Genomic DNA, 20,634 nt, shown 5'->3' on the forward strand with positions numbered 1-20,634 from the left:
AATCTTGCAGATTCTGACCACTTATGTGCTAAGATCTAAAATATAAATTCTACATGTAAAGGTTTGGGAAACTCATTCATAGTGGTAACAAATGTTTGTTTGAAAATGTTTATAGGACAAGATGAGGAAAAATGTGTAGTGGAGATACTTTTCTCCATGACAGAAAGAAGTAATGGCAAGGATGAACACCCAGTTGCACCCCACTGAGTGCAGTTAAAGCCTTTGGAGGATGGGATCCTCAGTCCATCCCATTCTTACCAGTTTGATGCCAGTGGCAGTGAGATATGCCCAGAGCCTGGAGAGGGGTCCCAGGTCACAGAGCAGCTGAAGGGTGGCACAAGGGAATTCCAGCGGCCTCATGGGGGTGGGAAGGGGAGGCAACTTAAATGTCTGCGCAGAGGAACATCCCCTAGGGAATAAACAAGAGGAGTTAGAGCCGTGCACGTGCCTGCAGGGCTGTGATCTTATTAGCAACAGGGAGATGTGGTGGGGTGGCTCCTGTGACTGGAGGGTTGGGATGGAAGCATGCAGGCTCTTCAGGAAGGACAGGCAGGGGAGAAGAGGAAGCACCGTTGCCCTCTGTGTCTGACCAGCTGGAGTGCATGGAGCTCCACCTGGGGATGGATGAGGAGCTGACTAAAGAGCTTAGGAGTCAGGATTAAAGGGTGACATCAGCTATCAGGGACAGGTGGGAGTCTGGTACAGGCCACCTGACCAGGAAGACTGAGCCAACAAGGCCCTCTACAGACAAATAGGAACGTTGTCATGTTCACAAGCCCTGGTCCTCGTGGGGGACTTCAACCACCCTGACACTGGGGGGACAACTCAGCAGGGCACAGGCAATCCAGGAGGTTCCTGGAATGTGTTGATGACAACTTGCTTCTCCAAGTGATAGTGGAGCCAAGGAGGACGGGGGCTATGCCACCTTATTCTTGCCTACAAGGACAGTCCTGGGCTGCAGTGACCATGAAACGGAGGAGTTTGAGATCCTTGGGGCAATGAGGATGCCCTGGACTTCAGGAGAGCAGACTTTGGACTCCAGGGATCTGCTTGGTAGTCTGTAGGATAAAGCCTTGGAGGGAAGAGGAGCCCAGGGAAGCTGGTTGGTACTCAAGGATCACCTCTTCCAAGCTCAGAAGTGATGCATCCCAGCGAAGTGGAAGTCAGGCAGAAACACCAGGAGGCCTGAACGGATGAACAAGGAGCTCCTGGACAAACTCAGGCACAAAAAGGAAGAATGCAGAAGGTGGAAGTGAGGACAATTAGCCTGGGAGGAGTACAGAGAGATTGTTCAACCAGCCAGGAATCAGGTTAGGAAAGCTAAAGCCCTGGTGGGATTAAATCAAGGGCAATAAGACAAGCTTCTATAGGTACCTCATTGATAAAATGAAGAGTAGGGAAAAAGTGGTCCTCTCCAGAACAAAACAAGAGGGGTGTTTTACTGGGACATGGAAAAGGCTGAGATATTCAAAGACTTTTGCTTTGGTCTTCGTTGGCAAGTGCTCCAGCCACACCACCCAAGTCACAGAAGGCAGAGGCAGGGACTGGGAGAATGAAGAACCACTCCTGCAGGAGAACATCAGGACCATTCAAGGAACCTGAAGGTGCAGAAGTCCATGGGACCTGATGAGATGCGCCTGTGGGTCCTGAAGGAAGTGGCTGAGCACTATCCATCAGTTTGAAAGTTGTGGCAGTCCAGTGAAGTTTTCAGTGACTGCAAAATGGCAAACGTAAGCCCCATTTTTTAAAGGGGAAATAAGGAAGACCTGGGGAACTACATCTGCCTGATGGACTGGCTGGCAGTTCTCTGTCTGCTGTGATGTCACTCATGGGCCAGCTGTTTCCAGGCAAATTGTTTCTGCTAACATGTGTGCCCTGTGCTTTGAAATGATACAGTTTGCCAAGGCTGAGTCCCAAAAAGCTGCCCTAAGAGATCTCTACTATGGACAGCTTTGATGAAATTTCAGGCTGCTGAATAAGGTCCTGCACTGGAAGGAAGCAAATGCCAGTTTTTAAAACAGACAAGCTGAGTGGCTGGGAGGACTGATCCCTCTGACAGCTGATGTTCCTCTGATCTGTCCAAATCAGTCATAAAAAAAGGCTGGTACAAGATGCTCTTATAAGAAGCAAAGCTCATACTAATGAGCAATCAGAGTGGTTCTGTGCTGAGTAGGCACAGTAAAACCAACCAGGTGTTTGATTCTAAACAGTAACTACACAGGATCAATAAGGCACATCATAGCTGACTGACAGGTTTTAAGTAGAGATGGGGATGAGAAATGCAGAGAGTATTCCTGGGAGGCATCTATGAGCTTTACTTTAAAATGTCCTGTGTAAATTTTCTTGTCCTAGTTGCATCCCTGACACCCTTCTTCAGCTTTGGTTTAGATGGAGGAGACAGATAAATTAGCGTGCTCCTAGTACCTAATAAAGGCAAATCCTATCCTTTTCTAATGCATTTTTTGTCTGCCTGCCTTCCCCCACGTGCATGTTGCAGGCATCACATTGGACATGGTTACTCATGATCCCTGTCCTTTAACCTTTGCTTTCCACAGACACCTTCCTCCTGCTGTTGGTAACCAACTGCATCGTGCTTCTGACTCTTCTTTGGTACTCCTGGCCACTCGGCACGCTCCTAATACTAATACTAGTAGTAATACCAGTCCAGGATTTTGTTCCCTCTCATCCACTTTCAACAAATCTGCTTCTGTTAATCTTGAGTGAACTGGGCATTCTTTCCCCATGAAAATTTGGGTATGGCTGAGAAGGCAGTTGGACACTTGCTGGTATAGTTGGACACTTGCTGGTATAGTCTGTCACAGGCATCTGTTCAAGACTTTGCTCCAAGGTGCAGCACAGAGCAGGACCCTGGAGGTGCAAGGACATGTGCTGGGCTGCAGCAGCTGTCCAGGGCAGCAGGATTTGCTCTTCACTGTGCCTTCATGGAAGCTGTGCAGACACAGTCTGGAGGCCCACTGAGGATTTTGGAGTTCGGTCCTGGTTTATTTTTGATGGTCCACACAGTAAACATCACAAGTCTCTCCACCAGACCTTATTTGAGCAACAAAAAGTAACATGGTGACTCATCACATTCCCCAAAAGCTGAAAAGTCCTAGTTTCCTTCTGACCTGGGACCTTCCAGCATTGCCCTTTTGTTACCCAAACCTTCTCCCTGCTGCAGGGGAGCTGCCCTGAGCTGCAGGTGCTTCTGCCACCCCTCACTATCACCATAAATACCAAATAGAATACAAAATCTGTAAAACTGGGGATAATAGGGAGGACATAAGTGAGTGTGGGCTGTTTCTTGGGAGGGGATGAGGGTAGTAAAGTAGAATTTGGGAGTAGAAAGAGGGAATATACAGGGAAACAAATGCTGGAGCAGGGGGTTATCGTGGTGCTGAGCAGCCCCAGGCCGGACCCCTCTGCCTTGGGAGAGCACACCCATCACAGTCCGGCCCTGCTTTCTGTTGAGAGGTGAAAAACGACAAAGTTAACAGACTTGTTGAGCCCCCAAATCTGCTACAAAGGGAGGCAGTGGTTTATTTGTGTCCGTTTCTTACAGAGGACTCCGCAGGGGGGTTTTCCATCGGGAATGGCCGGTGCGGCCGTGCCCGTGTCCTCAGTGCTGGAGCGCCCGGGGTCCCTCAGCTCAGGGCACGGCCTGGTTATCGGGGCTGAGTTCAGTCAGGCCAAGGAAAAACACAACACGGGGCATCGGCCCAGGGGAATCTTTCATTTTAATCCTGCAACTTGCTCCTAAGTGAAGAAGTGAGCCGCTCTCAGGGTTCTGCTCGCTTGAAGCTCAGTGCTCTCTTCAAGTCCGCTTTCCCTCGGCAGCAGCACCACTCACTGTCACTAATCCGCACACGACGCGCCGGCGGATCGGGGGTTGTTGCGGTTCCGGAGGGTCCGTGTCTGTTCCTGTTCCGCTCCCGCCCGGCGGCTCCTCCTGAGGGCTCTGAGGCTCCGCCCCCGCCCCGCGCACGCGCCGTCCGCGCGCACGAGGCCCCGCCCCCCAGCGCCGCATCGCGGCGGCCATTTTGTGCGGCTGCGGTGGGTGCGCGGGGCTCGGGCGCCGCGGGCCCGGGCGGGGCGGCTCCGTTCTAACCCTTTTTCCCGTACAGATCCCTCGGTAAGAGCGCGGCGGCGCCCGGGCGAGCCGGGCCGGGCCGCCTGCCCTGCCCCGCGCTGCGGGCCCGCGGTGCGGCGGGGAGGCGCGGGGAGGGAGGCCGAGCGGGCGCGTCCCCGCGCACAAAGGGCTGGGCCGGGCCGGGCCGGGCCGGGCCGGGAGGCGCCTCCTCCCGCCCGCGGGCCCGGGGCGCCGAGCGGGGCCGCTCCCGCCTGGCCGCGGCCCGGCTGAGGCCCCACGGCTCGGCTGAGGCCCCGCGGCCCGGGCCGGCCCCCGCCCGCCGCCCCCTGGCCGTGTCCGGCCCGGCCGGCGGAGCTGCGCGGGCAGGTGAGTCCGTGCGGGCCGAGCGCGGGCCCGGGCGGCGGGGGCGGCCGAGTGACCTTGCGGCGGGGCCGGGGCCGGAGCCGGCCGGTGGGGGCTGTGTCGGGGCCCGAGGCGGGATCGGAGGGGCCCCGAGCGGCGGGAGCGGGAGGGGCGCGGGGCCCCGGCGGGGCCGGTCCCGGGGGCGCCTCGCCCGGTCCCGGGGGTTGAGGCGAGGCAGACATCGGGAGGAAGGTCCCCGGTGCCCGCGGCGCTGCCTCCGCCCGTCCGGGTTGCCCTATAAGCGCCAGCGAAGTTGCCGCACAGTAACGGAGCGCTCTCTTCTGCTAGTGAAAATCAGCTCTGTAAAATAAAAACAGCGAAGACAAACAGCAGCCAAGCAACCAACAAAAGAAAAAAAACAATCCCAAAGAAAAAACAACCTAAGCCCGCCCTTCCCAAAAGAAAAGCCCAAAGTAGCGTTCAAGTGGGTCCCAGTGTGAGTTTTCTTTCGAAAAAAGAGCCTCGTGGCTCTGGTTTTACTTACTCTTAAACTTACCTATTATTCTTAGTAATTTGTTTCCCCACCTTGATCTGATGGGGTTAGGCAAAAAAATCGGCCGGTTGTTTCCTCGGTGGACTCCTGTTAAGGTTGTTTCATCGGTGATTTTGTGTGCGGTGGGTGCTGGTTCTTGTGCAGCTGACAGGGCGTTGTGGGGTGTCCACGCTGTGTGGGGACACCTTTGCACAGCCGGTGCTGGCCCAGGTAATGTGCTCGTGCGCATTCGGTTCATTGGAAAGGGTGTTTTTACCTACAGGAGTCGTGGATGGTTTGCTTTAAAGTTGAGACATTTGAGACTTGCAAAGAAAAGTCGGTGGTGTTTGGTGGAGAGGTTAAGTGGAGTGGAGTTTTGCACCTTTTGGGAATGCCGTCTGATCTTGTTCATGTTGTCTTGGTCCACTGCAAATCTTCAGCTTGTTTTCAGTGTTGAGAAGAGTAACATGTGCAACAACGTGGTTGCTGTACTGGAAATACATCCAATGATTTGGGTTTTTCTTCCAAATGGAAAGTTCCTTGTGCATGAGAGGTTTATCTGCTTCCCGAAGCAGGTGTGTTTTTGCATGAAACTGTTTTTCAGGTGATTACAGTTCTCTCTTTCTTTGTGAACTTGACACTGTTATAGATGAAAGTGTATAGTTGAATCCTTCTAATATAGGATTGCATGTTTCTCTTAAAGGTCTAATAAAAAAAGAAGTCTTATTTTCCTAAATGCACTTGCCATTTTAATATAAGTCTGTAGAGTGTAGTTGTACCTTTCTCACTTGTAAGTCTGTTACTGATGTCGTGGAAGATGTGTGAATATCTGTGTTTGTTTGAATTCCCTCTGTTAGGGAGTTTGTGAAGGGTTTGTTAGTACTTCTTGCTCCAAGTTTGCTTTGGTAACTATGTTTAACAACTGAAACCGGCTTGTTTGGCTTTGTGAGGAGGAGGGAGTTGTCTGTTCCTAGTGAGAGTCATTCCTGGACGGTTTTCCAAAGAATCACCATTTTAGTGTGAGGTGGTCTGCCAAGCAGTGAAATAGCAAAGGTGTTCCATCCCATCTTTAAATACAAAATACATATGTTGCCACTTAAAATGTTGGGCTTTTTTGTTGAGTTGTAATCCTGGAAAGATAATTGTTATCCAGGGATGAAAAAATGGGCATTTGATCAGGGTTTGGTTAATGAAATGGCAGATTACAACTGAAGATACAGTATCTTGTGGGAGTTCTTCCTGTGTGCTCTGTGGAGGGGACTGCCTAGAGATGGCTGTGAAATGTCACTTAGTTTCATCAGCTTGTGTGACTCTCAAAGAATTCTTCACCTGCAACTCCAGGGAGGTTTTCTGAGGTACAGCTTATGTTGCTTTGTTTGAGTAAGAAGATGCACAGTTGGAGGAAGGAATATCATTACTGATGGAGAAAGGGTTTGTTAAAATTTAGGGTTTTCAAGTATTAATTCTCATTCTTTGCCTTTGAAAGAGAGATTTGTTTGCCTGTTGGTCATGGGAAAATTTGAAAGACTCTTTGAATGCTTTCTGGTTCTTTTTATATTCTTTGTGGAAGACACGCTTATGTCTTGAAATCATAAAAAAGCTCTACAATGCAATTGCCAACAAGTCACATAGGGAGAAGGTACAGAAAATGCACCCTTGTGGTTCTTGTATGTTGGAGTGCCTTGTGGTGGTCGCAGGTTTGAACTTTCTATATATACAGTTCTTTGTGGACTGTTACTGCTGTTGTGTTGCCTGCATTGATTTTTGCCTCCATTTATTCTTTATTGCAGTCTAAAAGTTGGTTTTAATTGGTTGCCCACAGGATTGGCTTGGCTTCTGCTACTTGTTAAGAAAAAAACATCTGTCTTTGCAGGTAAGAGCCTTTGAATTGAAGACTTCTTTATATGCCTATTGAGTATATCCTAAGAAATACCCGAAGCTTTTGGAATCTGAATTTATATCAAAAGACTTGGGTCTGTAGCTTGTCTCTTTACTTTGACTTACTCTTTGATGGTGGTTTTGGCAGTGTTTTTCTTGTAAACAGAATTTTCCGCCAAACTGATGTTTCTGTTGTTTCATCAGCATGTGGTAGTCTGGAACACTCTCCCAGTTATTTTGCACTGTTGGAAAATGCAGTTACTTTGCTGCAGGCCACAGGTCTGCATGTTTGTAACTATTGGAGTGTAGAAGTGAACATCAATTGGTTCTAATTAGGTTTTGCAGCATTTAAAGGGCTTGAATAGTTTCAAATTGGCTCAGAGATGACTGTATTAATCTAACAGGTTGATTTTAGCCTAAAAAAGACAAAACTGTAGTCTGCAGTTTTAACTTCTGCTAGACAGTCTCCTACTTAAAATTCCTCCTCCAGTACCAGAGTTACTGCAGTTCTTAGTCTTCATCCAAGAATTGCCAAAGATGTTTGTGTGTATTTGTACCATGTGGGTATTGTACTTTAATGCTCCCTGGGGACTGGGATGAATATTCTCAGCTTTTCCATTGAAAAATTCGTACATCTTAAAACACTGGTCTGGCATGCTTATGAATTTATGCATATGACCCAAATTCTTGTTATTTTACCAACTAGCACATAGATGGAAGAAGTAGTATTGTCATCTTCTACACTTTTTTGCCACACTTTGTAACATCAACATTTCTAAAGACATAAGCATGCTGTTAAGGCTCATCAGATAAGTTGAATCAGGTTGACTGTCAGCCTGTTATTCTCCATTTTTGATTTCAACTTGCTAATGGGGATGGAACGTCCATAGTGTACCTCTAGGATTTTGTGCTTCCAGGAATATATCAAACACACAAACCGACAACCAAACCCCCTTTTGCCTCCAAGTCCCTTTTTGCACCAGGAGGAAAGCAGGCAGCCTGAGGACACCTCTGACAGCCCAGCAGAAAGCCTTCAGTGCCCGCTGGACGGGCCGTGCTGTGTCTGAAGTTGATGTTGCCTCTGCAGGTGTTGGTCTTTGCAAGTGAGCAGTGGAATATTTGAACAGGCTTTGCATTTTCATTACTTGGAAAATTTGACTGAGTGTGTTATTGCCTCCTAAGTGCATTTTGGAAAAAATCTGTTTGTGTTTAGAAATGTAAAACTTGGCCCTTTTGGTCCTTGAGATTTTTCTTTAGGTCACAGAAGCAACACTACTACTCTGTTTAAGCACTGAAATCCTGAGAAAATTGAAGCAGTTACGTGTTGACAGAATATTCCTTTGCCAAAAATATTTGATGAGTCAAGTCCTTAAAATTCTTTTTATTCAGACCATGATACTGTCAGCTCTTGCTTAATAGCAAGCTTTTGCTGAATGTTCTACATGGAACTAAATGCACTGAAGTCATTGCAGCCAGTTTTTTTTAGTGACCATATCCCTAAGCAACTCTTTGAATTTTTTTGTCAATAGTGATTTAGTGGACCTGAATAGAGTACTTGGTAGCAAAACTTCAAGGACTCTCTTAGCATTTTGAATTTAGTGCAGAAATGAAACACTTGCATTATCCCAGACTACTTGAACTCTTTTGTGACTTTATCTGTTAATTTGTCTTCTGGACTGAGTTCATGAAATCATTTGTAAATGTAGTTATCTAGCAGGTGTCAGTTCTGATAAAGAATATAAGGTGTTCTAAACCAGCAGACCTGAGTACACACACCTCCCCAAGTTGCCCTTGTTCAACCAATGGCCATACCAGATTGTCCTCCCTTTTGCATTAGTAAGGAAATAACTAAAAGTAGTCTCCCATTTAATAGAAGAAACTTCAAATGTCTTAACTACCAATACATAAAAATTTCTAACTAATTTCTGTATATAATAGGTAATAGAAAAAATGTAAACCTCTTAGCAAGATTTGCACTTGGTAGTATTTCAGTGTCAAAAGTGTAGGTGCAAAACCAGGGATGCTTTTATATTGCTTGCTTGCCTCAGAATCATCTAATTCAAAAGCCATCCCGTAGCACAACAAATAAAGCTTGGGCTTACCGTGCCCTTTGGTGTGGCTTCTGTAAAGGAAGCATAATTTCATTTTAACTTTAGTTTTGGAGAATGCCATCAATTGTGGCAAATTTAAAGTAAAACTACAGAATCCCTGTAAAACGCTGCTTTTTAAAACAGTGCAAAAAGTCTTAGATGCTTTCTTAGATGTTTACGTAGCATAGATAGTCCTTATTTTGACCTCTTGTGGTTTTTTTCACATGGGCCAGTTCTTTTGTTGTTGGAAAATGATTGGGCAATGAATTTTATTTTCAAAGTTAAATGTAGCTGCCACTATAAAAGATAAAGGCAAAGATGTTGCTTCTGTTACCTGACCGTGGAGATGGGCAAGTTGCTTTCAAAAGAATTAACCCTGAGGCTTAGTGGATATGGCCCTTTCTGTTGCTGTCTTCCCTTGGGGGAATAGAGGTTTTCTTAGCAGTGGTTTTTTTGTTTCTTTAAATGTTTGTATTGTGAGTTCCAGTCTCTCTCTCAAGATGGTGCAGTAAGGAATTGGATGTTCATGCGCAGCGGCCAGAGCAGCAGAGCTGATTTGGTGTGAACGGGCTTGTTTGCTGTTTCCTTGAGGGAGAAAGGTCCTTGACACTTCTCTGCTGTCAGCCAGTTGGGGGCAATGCCGTGGAATACCCCAGAATGTGGCTTGAATTCATTAGTATGTTGAAGGGGTTAGCTCTGGTTTATTGGTCAACAAAATAAAATACTGAAGGACCCAATTTAGTAATCTGAAGTTCCATCATGCAAACAGAAGAACTGCTTCTTCACTCTGTAGAAGAATTGTTACTCTTGTTTTCATTAAATGCTGACTTCAGCGTTGCCTGATTAAATTGTGGCTTTACTTAGTCATTCAAGACATGGCTACTCTGAAGCGATTGGAAGAGCTGGGCAGGCAAATGGAGGTGACTTAGGATTGGACTGTGTGCTGGGATATGATGCTTAGCTGAACGTGAGTTACTGGGAGATAGTTACTGATTGGAGTTGGTCAGAGCTTTGGTAATGACCAGGAGTCTTTGATGCATGGCCTTGTGGTGTTGCAATTGGACATCTGGTTGGACTTGATCTTTAAAGGTCTTTTCCAACTTAAACAGTTCTGTGATTCTATGGTCTGGTTCGTCCTTGATTTCAAGTGCTTAGCTAACACCATTCCTATGTGACTAATGGGAGCCTTGGAGATCTTCTGTGAGATACTGAACCGGCTTGTACTTAGGAAGTCGAGAAGTTTCAGAGACCAAGTGGCTCAGGTGAAACAAGGTGCTACTGCTGAGGGTTTAGGCTGAGAGACTTCTGAACTGGTGAACTCTGCTAATATAAATATGATGCTTTCAGCCTGCACTGAATGTTTGTCTAGAATAAGTGACAATTATCTAGTATCCTGTTTGTCTTCAACTTCTGATATGACCTCAGGCTTCTGTAGAATTTGTACAAGGTAACTGTCCAGATCTTGCTGTTACGCATTGATCTTAAGCTTCCACTAACGTCAGCTGCAGAGGTAAAAGTCATTTTCTTGTGCCTGAGACAGAAGGTGTCATGTGCTAGACAGAATTCTGTCTGCAACTACTGAAAAAATTAGACCTTGTTTTTGGAAGCTGTAAAGGCCAAATATCTAGTTAGGATATGCATAGATTTAATCTAATTTAGGTGAGGTGTTTATAGTCACAAAATGGCTGGGGCTAGTTTATAACAGTTAGCAAGCTACAGGTCCCCTGGACCCTTTTCCTTTGCTAGGAATCAAACATCAGGTCCATAGGATACAGTCAGGATGTCTTGTATGTCTCACTGTTGCTAGTTGTCCATATTGGGATTTTGTTCATAACCAGCCTGATCTTACATTTCTAGTTGTTTTCACTTGGCAGGAGATAAAATCCCTCCCCAAATGAAAGGGAGCTGTTTCTTTCCCATAGCTGTGCAGAATTTTGCTGTCACTTTGTCAGGTACAGTGGATACCATATCAGTGTATAGCAAATTAATTTTGTTAGCTTGGCTAAAATACTCATTTTGCTTACATTCTGTTAAGTATTGAACTACCGATATAATAGTTCTGATTTTTGATATTCCTTAGTTAGTTTGTTGTTTTGGTTTTTTGTTTTTGTTTTTTTTTTTTTAACTGACGCTTTTGGGTCTTAGTATAACGACTATTTTGGAATCTCTAGTACAAAATGTATACTGATTGTGTTGTAAATGTTTAATACTTCAGCCTGTATGAAGTAAACAAACATGAATAAGAAACCTGGAATATAAACATGCTTAATCTTTACAAGATGTTACGAGGTGTGTCTAACCAAATGCAGTAGCTGGTGTGTGTAGGTGCTTGCATGGTGTCACGAACAGTAGTCTGACATGGCCGTTGCCTTTTCTCATCTGCAGGTGTGTGTGGTTTCAGCGCAGCATGGCTGTGGTCATCCGCTTGCAAGGTCTCCCGATTGTGGCGGGGACCATGGACATTCGCCACTTCTTCTCTGGATTGACCATTCCCGATGGGGGCGTGCATATTGTAGGGGGTGAACTGGGTGAGGCTTTCATCGTTTTTGCCACTGATGAAGATGCAAGGCTTGGTATGATGCGCACAGGTGGTACCATTAAAGGGTCAAAAGTAACGCTGTTGCTGAGCAGTAAAACTGAAATGCAGAACATGATAGAACTCAGTCGTAGGCGTTTCGAAACCGCCAATCTAGATATGCCACCAGCAAACGCGAGCAGGTCGGGACCACCACCTAGTTCTGGAATGAGTGGCAGGGTTAACTTACCTACTACTGTACCTAACTTTAATAATCCTTCTCCTAGTATAGTAACTGCTTCCACTACAGTGCACGAGAGCAATAAAAACATATCCACGTTTTCTACTGCCAGTATGGGAAGTGCACCTCCAAATCTTGGGAGTACCTTTGGTAGTCCAACATTTAGCTCAACTATACCTAGCACAGCATCCCCAATGAACACAGTACCTCCTCCACCAATCCCTCCTATCCCAGCTATGCCATCTTTGCCACCAATGCCTTCTATTCCCCCCATACCTGTTCCACCTCCTGTACCCACACTGCCTCCTGTTCCTCCAGTTCCTCCGATTCCCCCCGTGCCCCCTGTACCTCCAATGACACCTCTGCCTCCCATATCAGGAATGCCTCCTATGAATCCTCCACCTGTAGCACCCTTACCCACTGGAATGAATGGGTCTGGAGCAGCAGTGAATATGAACAGCGGCTTGAATCCATTGTTTATTGGTCCCATGAATCCTGTAAATCCTATCCAGATGAATTCTCAAGGTAGTGTCAAGCCAATTCCAATCAATCCTGATGATTTGTATGTCAGCGTTCATGGAATGCCCTTTTCTGCAACAGAATCTGATGTGAAAGACTTTTTCCTTGGGCTCCGTGTGGATGCAATCCATATGCTGAAGGATCATGTAGGTCGAAATAATGGAAATGGACTAGTTAAGTTTTTTTCTCCTCAAGATACATTTGAAGCACTGAAGCGAAACAGAATGCTGATGATTCAGCGCTATGTTGAAGTTAGTCCTGCAACAGAGAGACAGTGGGTGGCTGCTGGAGGCCACATAACTTTCAAGCAAACCATGGGTCCCTCTGGGCAGCCACATCCTCCTCCCCAGGCTCATCCTAGGTCCAAATCTCCCAGTGGGCAGAAAAGGTCACGGTCGAGATCTCCCCACGAGCATGGTTTCTGTGTTTATTTGAAAGGTCTCCCCTTTGAATCAGAGAACAAACATGTGATAGATTTTTTTAAAAAGCTGGATATAGTTGAAGACAGCATTTATATAGCTTATGGACCCAATGGGAAGGCAATTGGAGAGGGGTTTGTTGAGTTCAGGAATGAAGCTGATTATAAAGCGGCTTTGTGTCATCATAAGCAGTACATAGGGAATCGCTTTATTCAGGTTCATCCCATTACTAAAAAGGCAATGTTAGAAAAGATAGATATGATTCGTAAACGATTGCAGAACTTCAGCTATGACCAGAGAGAGATCCTGATGAATGCTGAGGGAGAACCAGGCCTGCCAAAATTGTGTGCACATATATCTAATATTCCATACAACATAACAAAAATGGAAATCCTTCAGTTTCTAGAGGGACTGGCGGTAGAAGAAAACTCTGTACAAATTCTTGTTGATAATAATGGGCAAGGTTTAGGACAAGCACTGGTTCAGTTTAAAGCTGAAGATGACGCTCGTAAGGCAGAGCGTTTGCATCGTAAAAAACTGAATGGAAGAGATGTTAATTTGCGTTTGATAACTGTAGAAGAAATGAGAGATATTGAGAGAAACCCACCATCTCAAGGGAAAAAGATCCTGAAAATCCCGATCCAAGGAAACGCGGCTGTGCCGGGAGCGCCGGGCCCTGGTGGGGATGAGCATGCCTTCCTGGGGGGAAATGCTAAGGAAGCAAACAATGGTCCTCCCTTCAACTTCCCCGGTAACTTCAGCGGGTCTGGCACATTCGGTCCCCCTCTGCCACCTCCCGGAATAGGTGGCTTTCCTGATTCTAGACCAGGAATACCTACAGTTGCAGCTAGTAGTTTACCTGGTGCAAGTATCGAGGTGCCAGCTTTTGCAGGTGGTCCTGCTAATTTGAGTGGGCCGGCAGGTTTTGCAGGGGGTCCTCAGGCGTTTGGTAATGGTCCTGGCAATTTAAGTGGGCCCCCTGCCTTTGGTGCTGGTCCTCCAGGAATTGCTGGTGGTCTTGGACATTTAGGTGGACCTCCAGGGTTTGGACCCGGACCAGGGAACATACATATTAGTGGACCCCCAGGTTTTGGAACAGGCTCTGGGAAGCCAGGGCCAACTGTCATCAAAGTGCAGAATATGCCCTTTACGGTTTCGGTTGATGAAATTTTGGATTTTTTTTATGGTTACCAAGTGATCCCTGGTTCAGTGTGCTTAAAATACAATGAGAAGGGCATGCCCACTGGAGAAGCAATGGTTGCATTTGAGTCTCGTGATGAAGCTATGGCAGCTGTTGTTGATTTAAATGACAGACCTATAGGCTCCAGAAAAGTAAAACTTGTTTTAGGGTAGCTGTTCATCTGAAGTAGTTGTAGAATAGATATTCATAGTGCTGTGATAAATGCATCTGGATTGGTTTTTATAGTTTTTCCAGGATAGAACCTGTGGATTGTTTAAATTGTACAACAGATTGGTTTTGATAAGACAGAGCACTGGGTTAGCCATGACATGACAAACACTGTGAGGAGAGATGTGCAGTGGATTTTCCTCATGCAAATATGTGGAGAAGCTGGACAGATTCTTATTCAACATAGAAGTTTGGTGAACTCTCCTGGACACAGTGCTCATTGGAACCCGGGATGGGTTTGACATAGTTTTGGATAAGGGAAATAGGTGAAGTCAGTGAAGCTCTTCAGTGGGTGCTCTTGTAAGCCATTGTAAAATAGATAGCTATTTCTAGATTTGGTTAAAAGCTGGCTGAATTTGCTTTGTTTACAGGTCAAAGCTTTGTTTAAAGTCCTGATTTTATTCTGCAACTGAATTCTCAGTGTACACAGATTAATTGTTTTGTCTATGTATCTTTATTTTTTCCAAGATTTTCACTGTATGAACAGTTGAATTATGCCCTTTGCTGATGTGTCTACCAAACTAATTCCTATGAGTATGAGCCGAATCGTTCTGTAAAATTCAAGCTGTTCTTTGTGGTATAACCTTTAGTTATTTATATATTGCAATTATAACTGTGCAGAATAAGACTTTTGCCACAAGTATAGCTAACCTCAAACATAAATCATATGAGTTTTATAGTACGCTTAAAAGATTTCAAGTTGAAAATAATCATTATTGTTTAAGTAGCTTGATTTGTTAGGATCATACGAATCAGTTGGGAAGGGATCTTTGACACTAGTTGGATATTGATGTTGTATTTCTCATGTGTCTCTTGAACTCCTAACATAGAGTCTCTGTTAAGAGAACCAAAGTGGTGATTATTAGTTGAAGATTGGAGTCCAGATAAAGTTTTCAATTAGGTTATAATGAAGGAAACTTTTATCTTCAGCAACTCTGTTGTGAATTACTGCTGTGGGTGAATTCAGAGATAAAATTTATTTTTCTCCAAAACTTGAAAATACTGAGTTTACTATATATTTTTGCAATAAAGTTGTGCTGTTGTATTCAAAGTCTGTAAAGAGTTGCCATTTTCTTTGTTGTGCAGTGAAGCCTTCCATGGAAAAACAGAGAAATGGAAAGGGAGTAATTATTCAAGTAAAAAGTAGAATTTCTTTGGTTCATCCTTGCTTGGCTTATGATAAATTTTAAGACTTGGGTATTGCCTGGAAAAAATCCTGCTATTCCCTGCAAATCATTGTACTTAAACATAGTAAAGTTTAAACTGTTTTGGTTTTTTTTTTGACAAAGAAAAACAGTGCCTTTTGGTGTTGCATATCATGGAACACTGAAGTGTATGGGCAGGCAAAATTGAGAGGTGCAAGTGGCAACAGTTTTATTCATGTGGTGTGTAGGACAGATTTGCAAACCTGTGCAGCGCTGCATCCCGAGAGGATTTCCCAGTAAGGAATCTGTGGAAGGATTGTATAAAGGTGTACTTCAATAAAGAGGCGGTTGCATTACACAGATGCTTCTGTAATTCATTAGCATAATTTTCTTTTGACAGATTACTAGGTGGTCCCAACTTCTGAAAAGTCATGTGATTTGTATATACTGTTTAAAATTAAGCCTCCTGTTAATAAAACTGTCTGTCTCTGAAGCTCCATGTTATGCGTTTCAACAGTCTTTGGGAGTAATGTTTCAACAGCAGATCTTTGTTTCTTTTTTTTTTTCCCCAAAAGTCTGAAAGTACTCTTGCTGATGTCAGAAAGATGTGTGATTAGGAGTCAAGTCTTTCAGTTTATTTTTAAAATTTTGCTCTTTGTTTTTTAAGCAACTTTTATTAAAGTTTCATACTATATTGGAGTTATTCGGGTGCTTGTTTTTTCATGTTTCACATTAGAATAAAATTACTGAAAAGGAAAACGTGGCTTCATTGTTCACAGAATTGATTTAAGATATTAGTGTTGATCTGCCAGAAATGGTGGTAACTGTTTTTCAAATGAATCACAACAATGCCTGCCTTGTTGTGAACTGTAATTAAACTACAGGTGTCTGGAATTAGAGACACAGTTCTGTGTTACTGTCTTTGATTTCACATCGGGATCCTCTTGGTCGTGGATCCAGGGTTTTTAGTGCTTGGGTTAGACACGGCATGTGCTGTGGCATATACTTGTGTGCCTGTTCCTTTGGACTTGCTAAAACTGCAGGTTTGTTTTGGAAAGCTTTTATTTTCTGATTCTTAATTTTTCTCTGTGGACTAAAGATATTTAAATGCTTATCTGAAAAAAAAGTGCAAATCAATACAAACAGCCATTGGTGTTGGAAACATTGACTTGAATGGAATGCTTAAATGGAGGATTTGGGGGGGAAGGGGTTCTTCATCTTGCCAAGCAGTTGATGCTCCTTATCTTTCAGCATAAATTAGGTAGTAAATATGCCCTCTTCCTTGAGAATAGGCTCTTGGAAAAAAAATAGGAAGTCGTAGCATATTTTGAATTTCTGTAGGTATGAGGAACAGTACATCGACCCGAATAGTTATGGTTGATCCTTTAAAGCATATATGGAGAAAAGTTCATTGTCAAGTGTCGATGCAAATAAAAGCAGCTTTCTGTAACAACTTGCTTTCATGTGAGAAGCAGTGTTAAAACTGCATGTGGAGCTAAATTATGAGAGAAGCCCTTATATTACCAGACTGCACGTCTAGAGTTGATAAAATTGCTTGCTTTGCACGTCTGTGTTCATGAAGAGCCTTAGGGAGTAGGACCTCTAAGGTCCTGACTCCAGTGTGGAAGGTACACAACTGCCCTTGCCATGTACCCCTGGAGCTGGTTGGTAGCAAGAGGCAGCCCCAGACAATCGCTCGTGGATGCTGCTCAGATTGCCAGTTGTTTTGGCCTCGGTGCTCTCTGAGTGTCAGGAAGTGACATCCAGCTTTAACCTCCTTGGAACAATGTGATGCTGGTGTCCCGATGGCTTCAAGGGATGGAAAGAAGGTACTTGTGGTTATGTCAATGGCTAAGTTGATGTTTTTAGCAGCTCCTTAAGTGTTAGTGTCTGAGTACTACTGCTGAAACAAAGTAAGTGATAAAGTGTTACATTCACAATGTGATTTCTGTTAAACATACCTTTTTTTTGTCCCATTCTAAATAGAAATGAATGTAATTAGTCAATGATAAACTTGAGACTTAAATGAAAGAACTTCAATAGTTAGATGAAAGTGTGACTTAGTAATTCTAAGTTTCCAGCAGTTACACATAAATGTTGCAGTCAGATTTTTGTTGTTAACACAAGTTAATTCTGTAATATCACAGGCAGCATTAAAGCCAGCTCTTTATTAATGAATTGTTGCTATTTTCTAAGTGTAGGTTTGTGAGAGATTTGAGGCTCTGTAGGTTTAAAGATACTTGAAAGATGCTTTTTTTTTTTAAAGTAGCATTCCTTTCATAGCATGTAGTGTTTTCCTTGAATGTCTGTGCTCTGAATTTGTGGCGAATGGAGAGGAGGATCGATTCAAAAATGACTGTAGTTGTGCACCAGATGACATTGAAACTCTGCCTTCTGAAAAACATACCTGCTGGTCAGTCCCACGTGGCTCTGACTGCCCTTCAAGGCCTTGCCTATACTGTGTGAGGTTAGCAGCTTGTTTTGCTGAGAGTAGTTCAGAGCACTGAAGACTGTAGACTCTACAAAAAAGGATGTTTCCAATTCCCGGGCACACCAGTGCTGTGATAATGATTGCAGGTGTTGTATTTTGTTCCTCCTCAGTCTTCTGCTGGGGTGGTTCCCAAGTTGCTGCTCCCTGCAGTGGTGCTGTTGGCCCTCAGCGGGTGGTTGAGCAGCGAGCACTGAACAGTGTTGGCCTTCTGGCCTGGAAAACTGGAACTGCTGCACGTTAGGGAGCACTTAAAGCCTCTGGGTGGCCTCTGCACTCCTTGAGAGCAGTTGGTTTAGACTGATTATTCAGATATGTGCATTAGACCCTGAACCAAAGGACTACAATTCCTGCTTAATATGGATTCTAGTGCAAAGAAAAGACTAGTTTCTGTATTGATGATTGGTTGGAAAGAAGCAGTTTTGAAACTGGACTGATGTATTAGGAAACAATTAGGTTGAGTCTAGCTAGAGACATACAGAAATTAGTTTTATGTCAGTTTGCTTCTTTAGGTGTTGTGCAGGTGTTTCAAATGAAAATGAGAGATGCTAAATTCTGTTGTAAGGTTTTCCAGAAACTGCTTTGGCCTGGAGGCAGAGACACCAAATACATTTGCTCATCTTTGCTCCTTTGCAGGTTTGCTGATGTTCCCCTCTGTTCTGTGACTGTGGTTTTTTTGTGGCTTTGGGAAAACTGAGCTAGAGTTTGTGTACAGAGCAAATGACTCTTTCTTCTGAAGGAAGAGGAAGGGAGGATGTCTGTTAAATGCTCCTGCGGGAAAAGTAACCTCAAGGTGTTCTCTTCCTATCTGTTTTTGGCAGCGAGAATGTGATTGTGGTTCAAGGATTTGCCTTTCCCACAGCAAACCTGTTGGGTGGTAGTAGGCACATTGATTTGTGGCTGTGTACTGGAGCCCACTGCTCACTCATGACAGGTGGGGATAACCGGAGCTTGTTTTCTGTACAGATGGCTTTGTTGGTAATTTTCTTGGACCTTTGTTACTATGTGGAATGTTTGGGTGTTGTTAGTGCTCCCCACCTCCTTGACCTAAATGCTTTTCCCTCCTGGGTATCAATACCTGTGGAAGAAAAGCAACCCTGGGAGTGTTCCTTTTCTGTAGCTCCAGACTGAACACAAGTGTTGGATGGTTTGGCTGTGACTCTTCACTCGCCAGTGCTCAATTTTGTGCAGCTTCCTTTGTTATCCTTCTCCTGGGTTTGTGTGTGTTCATGTTCACAGCTTGGCAGCTTTGGGGAGAAGCAGCCAGATGAATTCTGACCTGAGTTCCTTTACTGCTTCTGCAGAGGCAAAGCTTACTCCTTTGTGTCAGTCCCTCTTGTGTGTTCTCATGTCTCCAGCCTGAAGTTCAAATGGTCTTAGTGGTTGCTTCCCAAATATATTAAAGTAGGCTTTCAGAAACAGGGAATGTGCTTTCTTTTGAGTCTGATTTCCACAAAGTCAATTTTGTAACTCTGTATTTGCTATTCTTACACCAGCCCCACTGGTTTTCCTCAACTTTTGAGAGTTCTTTGGCTATGAATCACCAGTGAATTAGACCTGATTGATCACAGATCACAGCCAGGAATAACTTCAGGGGCTGAAGTGGGCACTGCAGTGGGAGTGCAATTTCCCTGTGAAGTTTAAAACTGAAAAGTAAGGATTTGTAAGGCTTGCATGGGGGAAATAGGAATTGATCCTGCCTAAAACTCTTATGGCTGGCATAGCTTGGCTTTTTGTGCTGGAAGGCTGGTGACTCCTTGAGCTCTTTGTGTTGTAGTTGCAGTATTGTTAACCAAGGAATAGTTTGGATGGTACCACTCTGGTGTCTGACCATCTGAAGGCAGGTGGAACTTCCAGCCAGCAGGTTGAGAGTTTGGAACAAATAGTTTCATGTTGGCCATTAGATGTGACTATGTGGATGTATCATTGCTCTGTGTGACAGTAGCAAGCTTAGAAATGCTTTCTAGGCAGATTTAGGGGAGGGAAATAGCGCTCCAGTCAGAACCTAAACTACTTAAAGAAATCCTTTTAGGTAATTTTGATTGAGTGCCTTTTATGATGACATTCATAAGACCTCTTTCAGTAAAATTTGAAGCCTCAGTGTAGCACCTCTTTGTTTCGTGACCTTGCTGTGGTGGCATTTGCCAAAATGTTCGTCATAATGTGAGCTTTTTATGAAACTTGATGAAAACAAAAGTACCATGGTTTTTAGCAATAAAACCAAAGCATTACTGCTTGTTTGGAGGGGAGATGAACATGGAATGTGGAAAGTCCTTGCTTGTTTGAACACCAAGGTCAGCTCTAAAGTGAAAATGATGCTTACTGGTACTGTTTCATTATTAGGCAAGTGTTTACAAGAGCAGAATTAAAAAATTTCGTGTGCTTGAGCAACACTAGTGCAACCAGCTACAAAAGCAAAGAGGCTAATTAAAGTAAAATTAGGCACTGGCAGTTCATTGACTGTATGGGAAACTGTTCCTTAAGGAGGGGAGGCAGAGTTGTTAAATGCCACTGCTACACTTGCCTGGGATTCCCCTGCTCCGTTCCAGCACTGCTGCAGAATCTGCCTTCTGTGCTGCAGGTCCAGTCACATGAATAAATGGAGTGTCTGTAATAGTGCTTCGAGCTCTCTTCATATATAGACTTGAGTGCTTTCAGGAGGTAAGTGTGGGAGTGTTGGAGCGAATTTGTGTCCCAGTAACCAGTGTGGTAGTGGCAGAATGTTGCCATCCTCACTTTAAGGGCACATCAACATTAACATCAGGGAAGGGGCACTAGGGCTGAAATTGAGAGGTTGAGGCCAAACTTTCAGCTTTAATCATAAGGAAAACAACCAAGTGCTGCCCTAATCTAATGAAGAATGTTTGTGGTTCAGAAACTTCATATTTGAGCTTGTGTGAAAAAGAGTACAATAAACCAGTGACTAAGTAGTTAAATTTTTAACTGATCTGAAATGTAAATTCAGTT

General features: G+C 44.3%; 2 protein-coding genes across 6 annotated transcripts in view; both read left to right on the forward strand.

Moving 5' to 3' along the window:
- The first annotated feature begins 4,031 nt into the window (after positions 1-4,031).
- CPNE1 (copine 1) overlaps positions 4,032-20,634 on the forward strand; it is a 44,300-nt gene continuing 27,697 nt past the window's right edge. The window contains exons 1-2 of one of the 3 annotated variants that reach the window (XM_051803506.1): positions 4,076-4,132; positions 6,787-6,837. The gene's annotated coding sequence lies outside the window, so the exon portion shown is untranslated. Of the gene's footprint in view, positions 4,133-6,786; positions 6,838-11,330; positions 11,461-20,634 lie in introns of those variants that run through there. The other 2 variants (XM_051803505.1, XM_051803507.1) reach the window with 2 other exon arrangements.
- On the forward strand, positions 4,056-15,672 carry RBM12 (RNA binding motif protein 12). 3 transcript variants are annotated; one of them, XM_051803502.1, is made up of 3 exons: positions 4,056-4,132; positions 6,787-6,837; positions 11,318-15,672. In XM_051803502.1, the coding sequence occupies exon 3, from the start codon at positions 11,340-11,342 to the stop codon at positions 13,977-13,979; it is 2,640 nt and encodes an 879-aa protein (XP_051659462.1). In that variant the 5' UTR covers positions 4,056-4,132; positions 6,787-6,837; positions 11,318-11,339; the 3' UTR covers positions 13,980-15,672. The 3 variants fall into 3 exon arrangements, with proteins under 3 accessions (XP_051659462.1, XP_051659461.1, XP_051659463.1); XM_051803501.1 differs by having other exon boundaries at positions 4,082-4,132; positions 6,755-6,837; XM_051803503.1 differs by lacking the exons at positions 4,056-4,132; positions 6,787-6,837 and adding an exon at positions 6,851-10,884.

This window comes from Manacus candei, unplaced genomic scaffold (genome assembly GCF_025592945.1).
Source record: "Manacus candei isolate 608988 ecotype Guabito, Panama unplaced genomic scaffold, ASM2559294v1 h1tg000057l, whole genome shotgun sequence".
In the NCBI taxonomy this organism is placed as follows: domain Eukaryota; kingdom Metazoa; phylum Chordata; class Aves; order Passeriformes; family Pipridae; genus Manacus; species Manacus candei.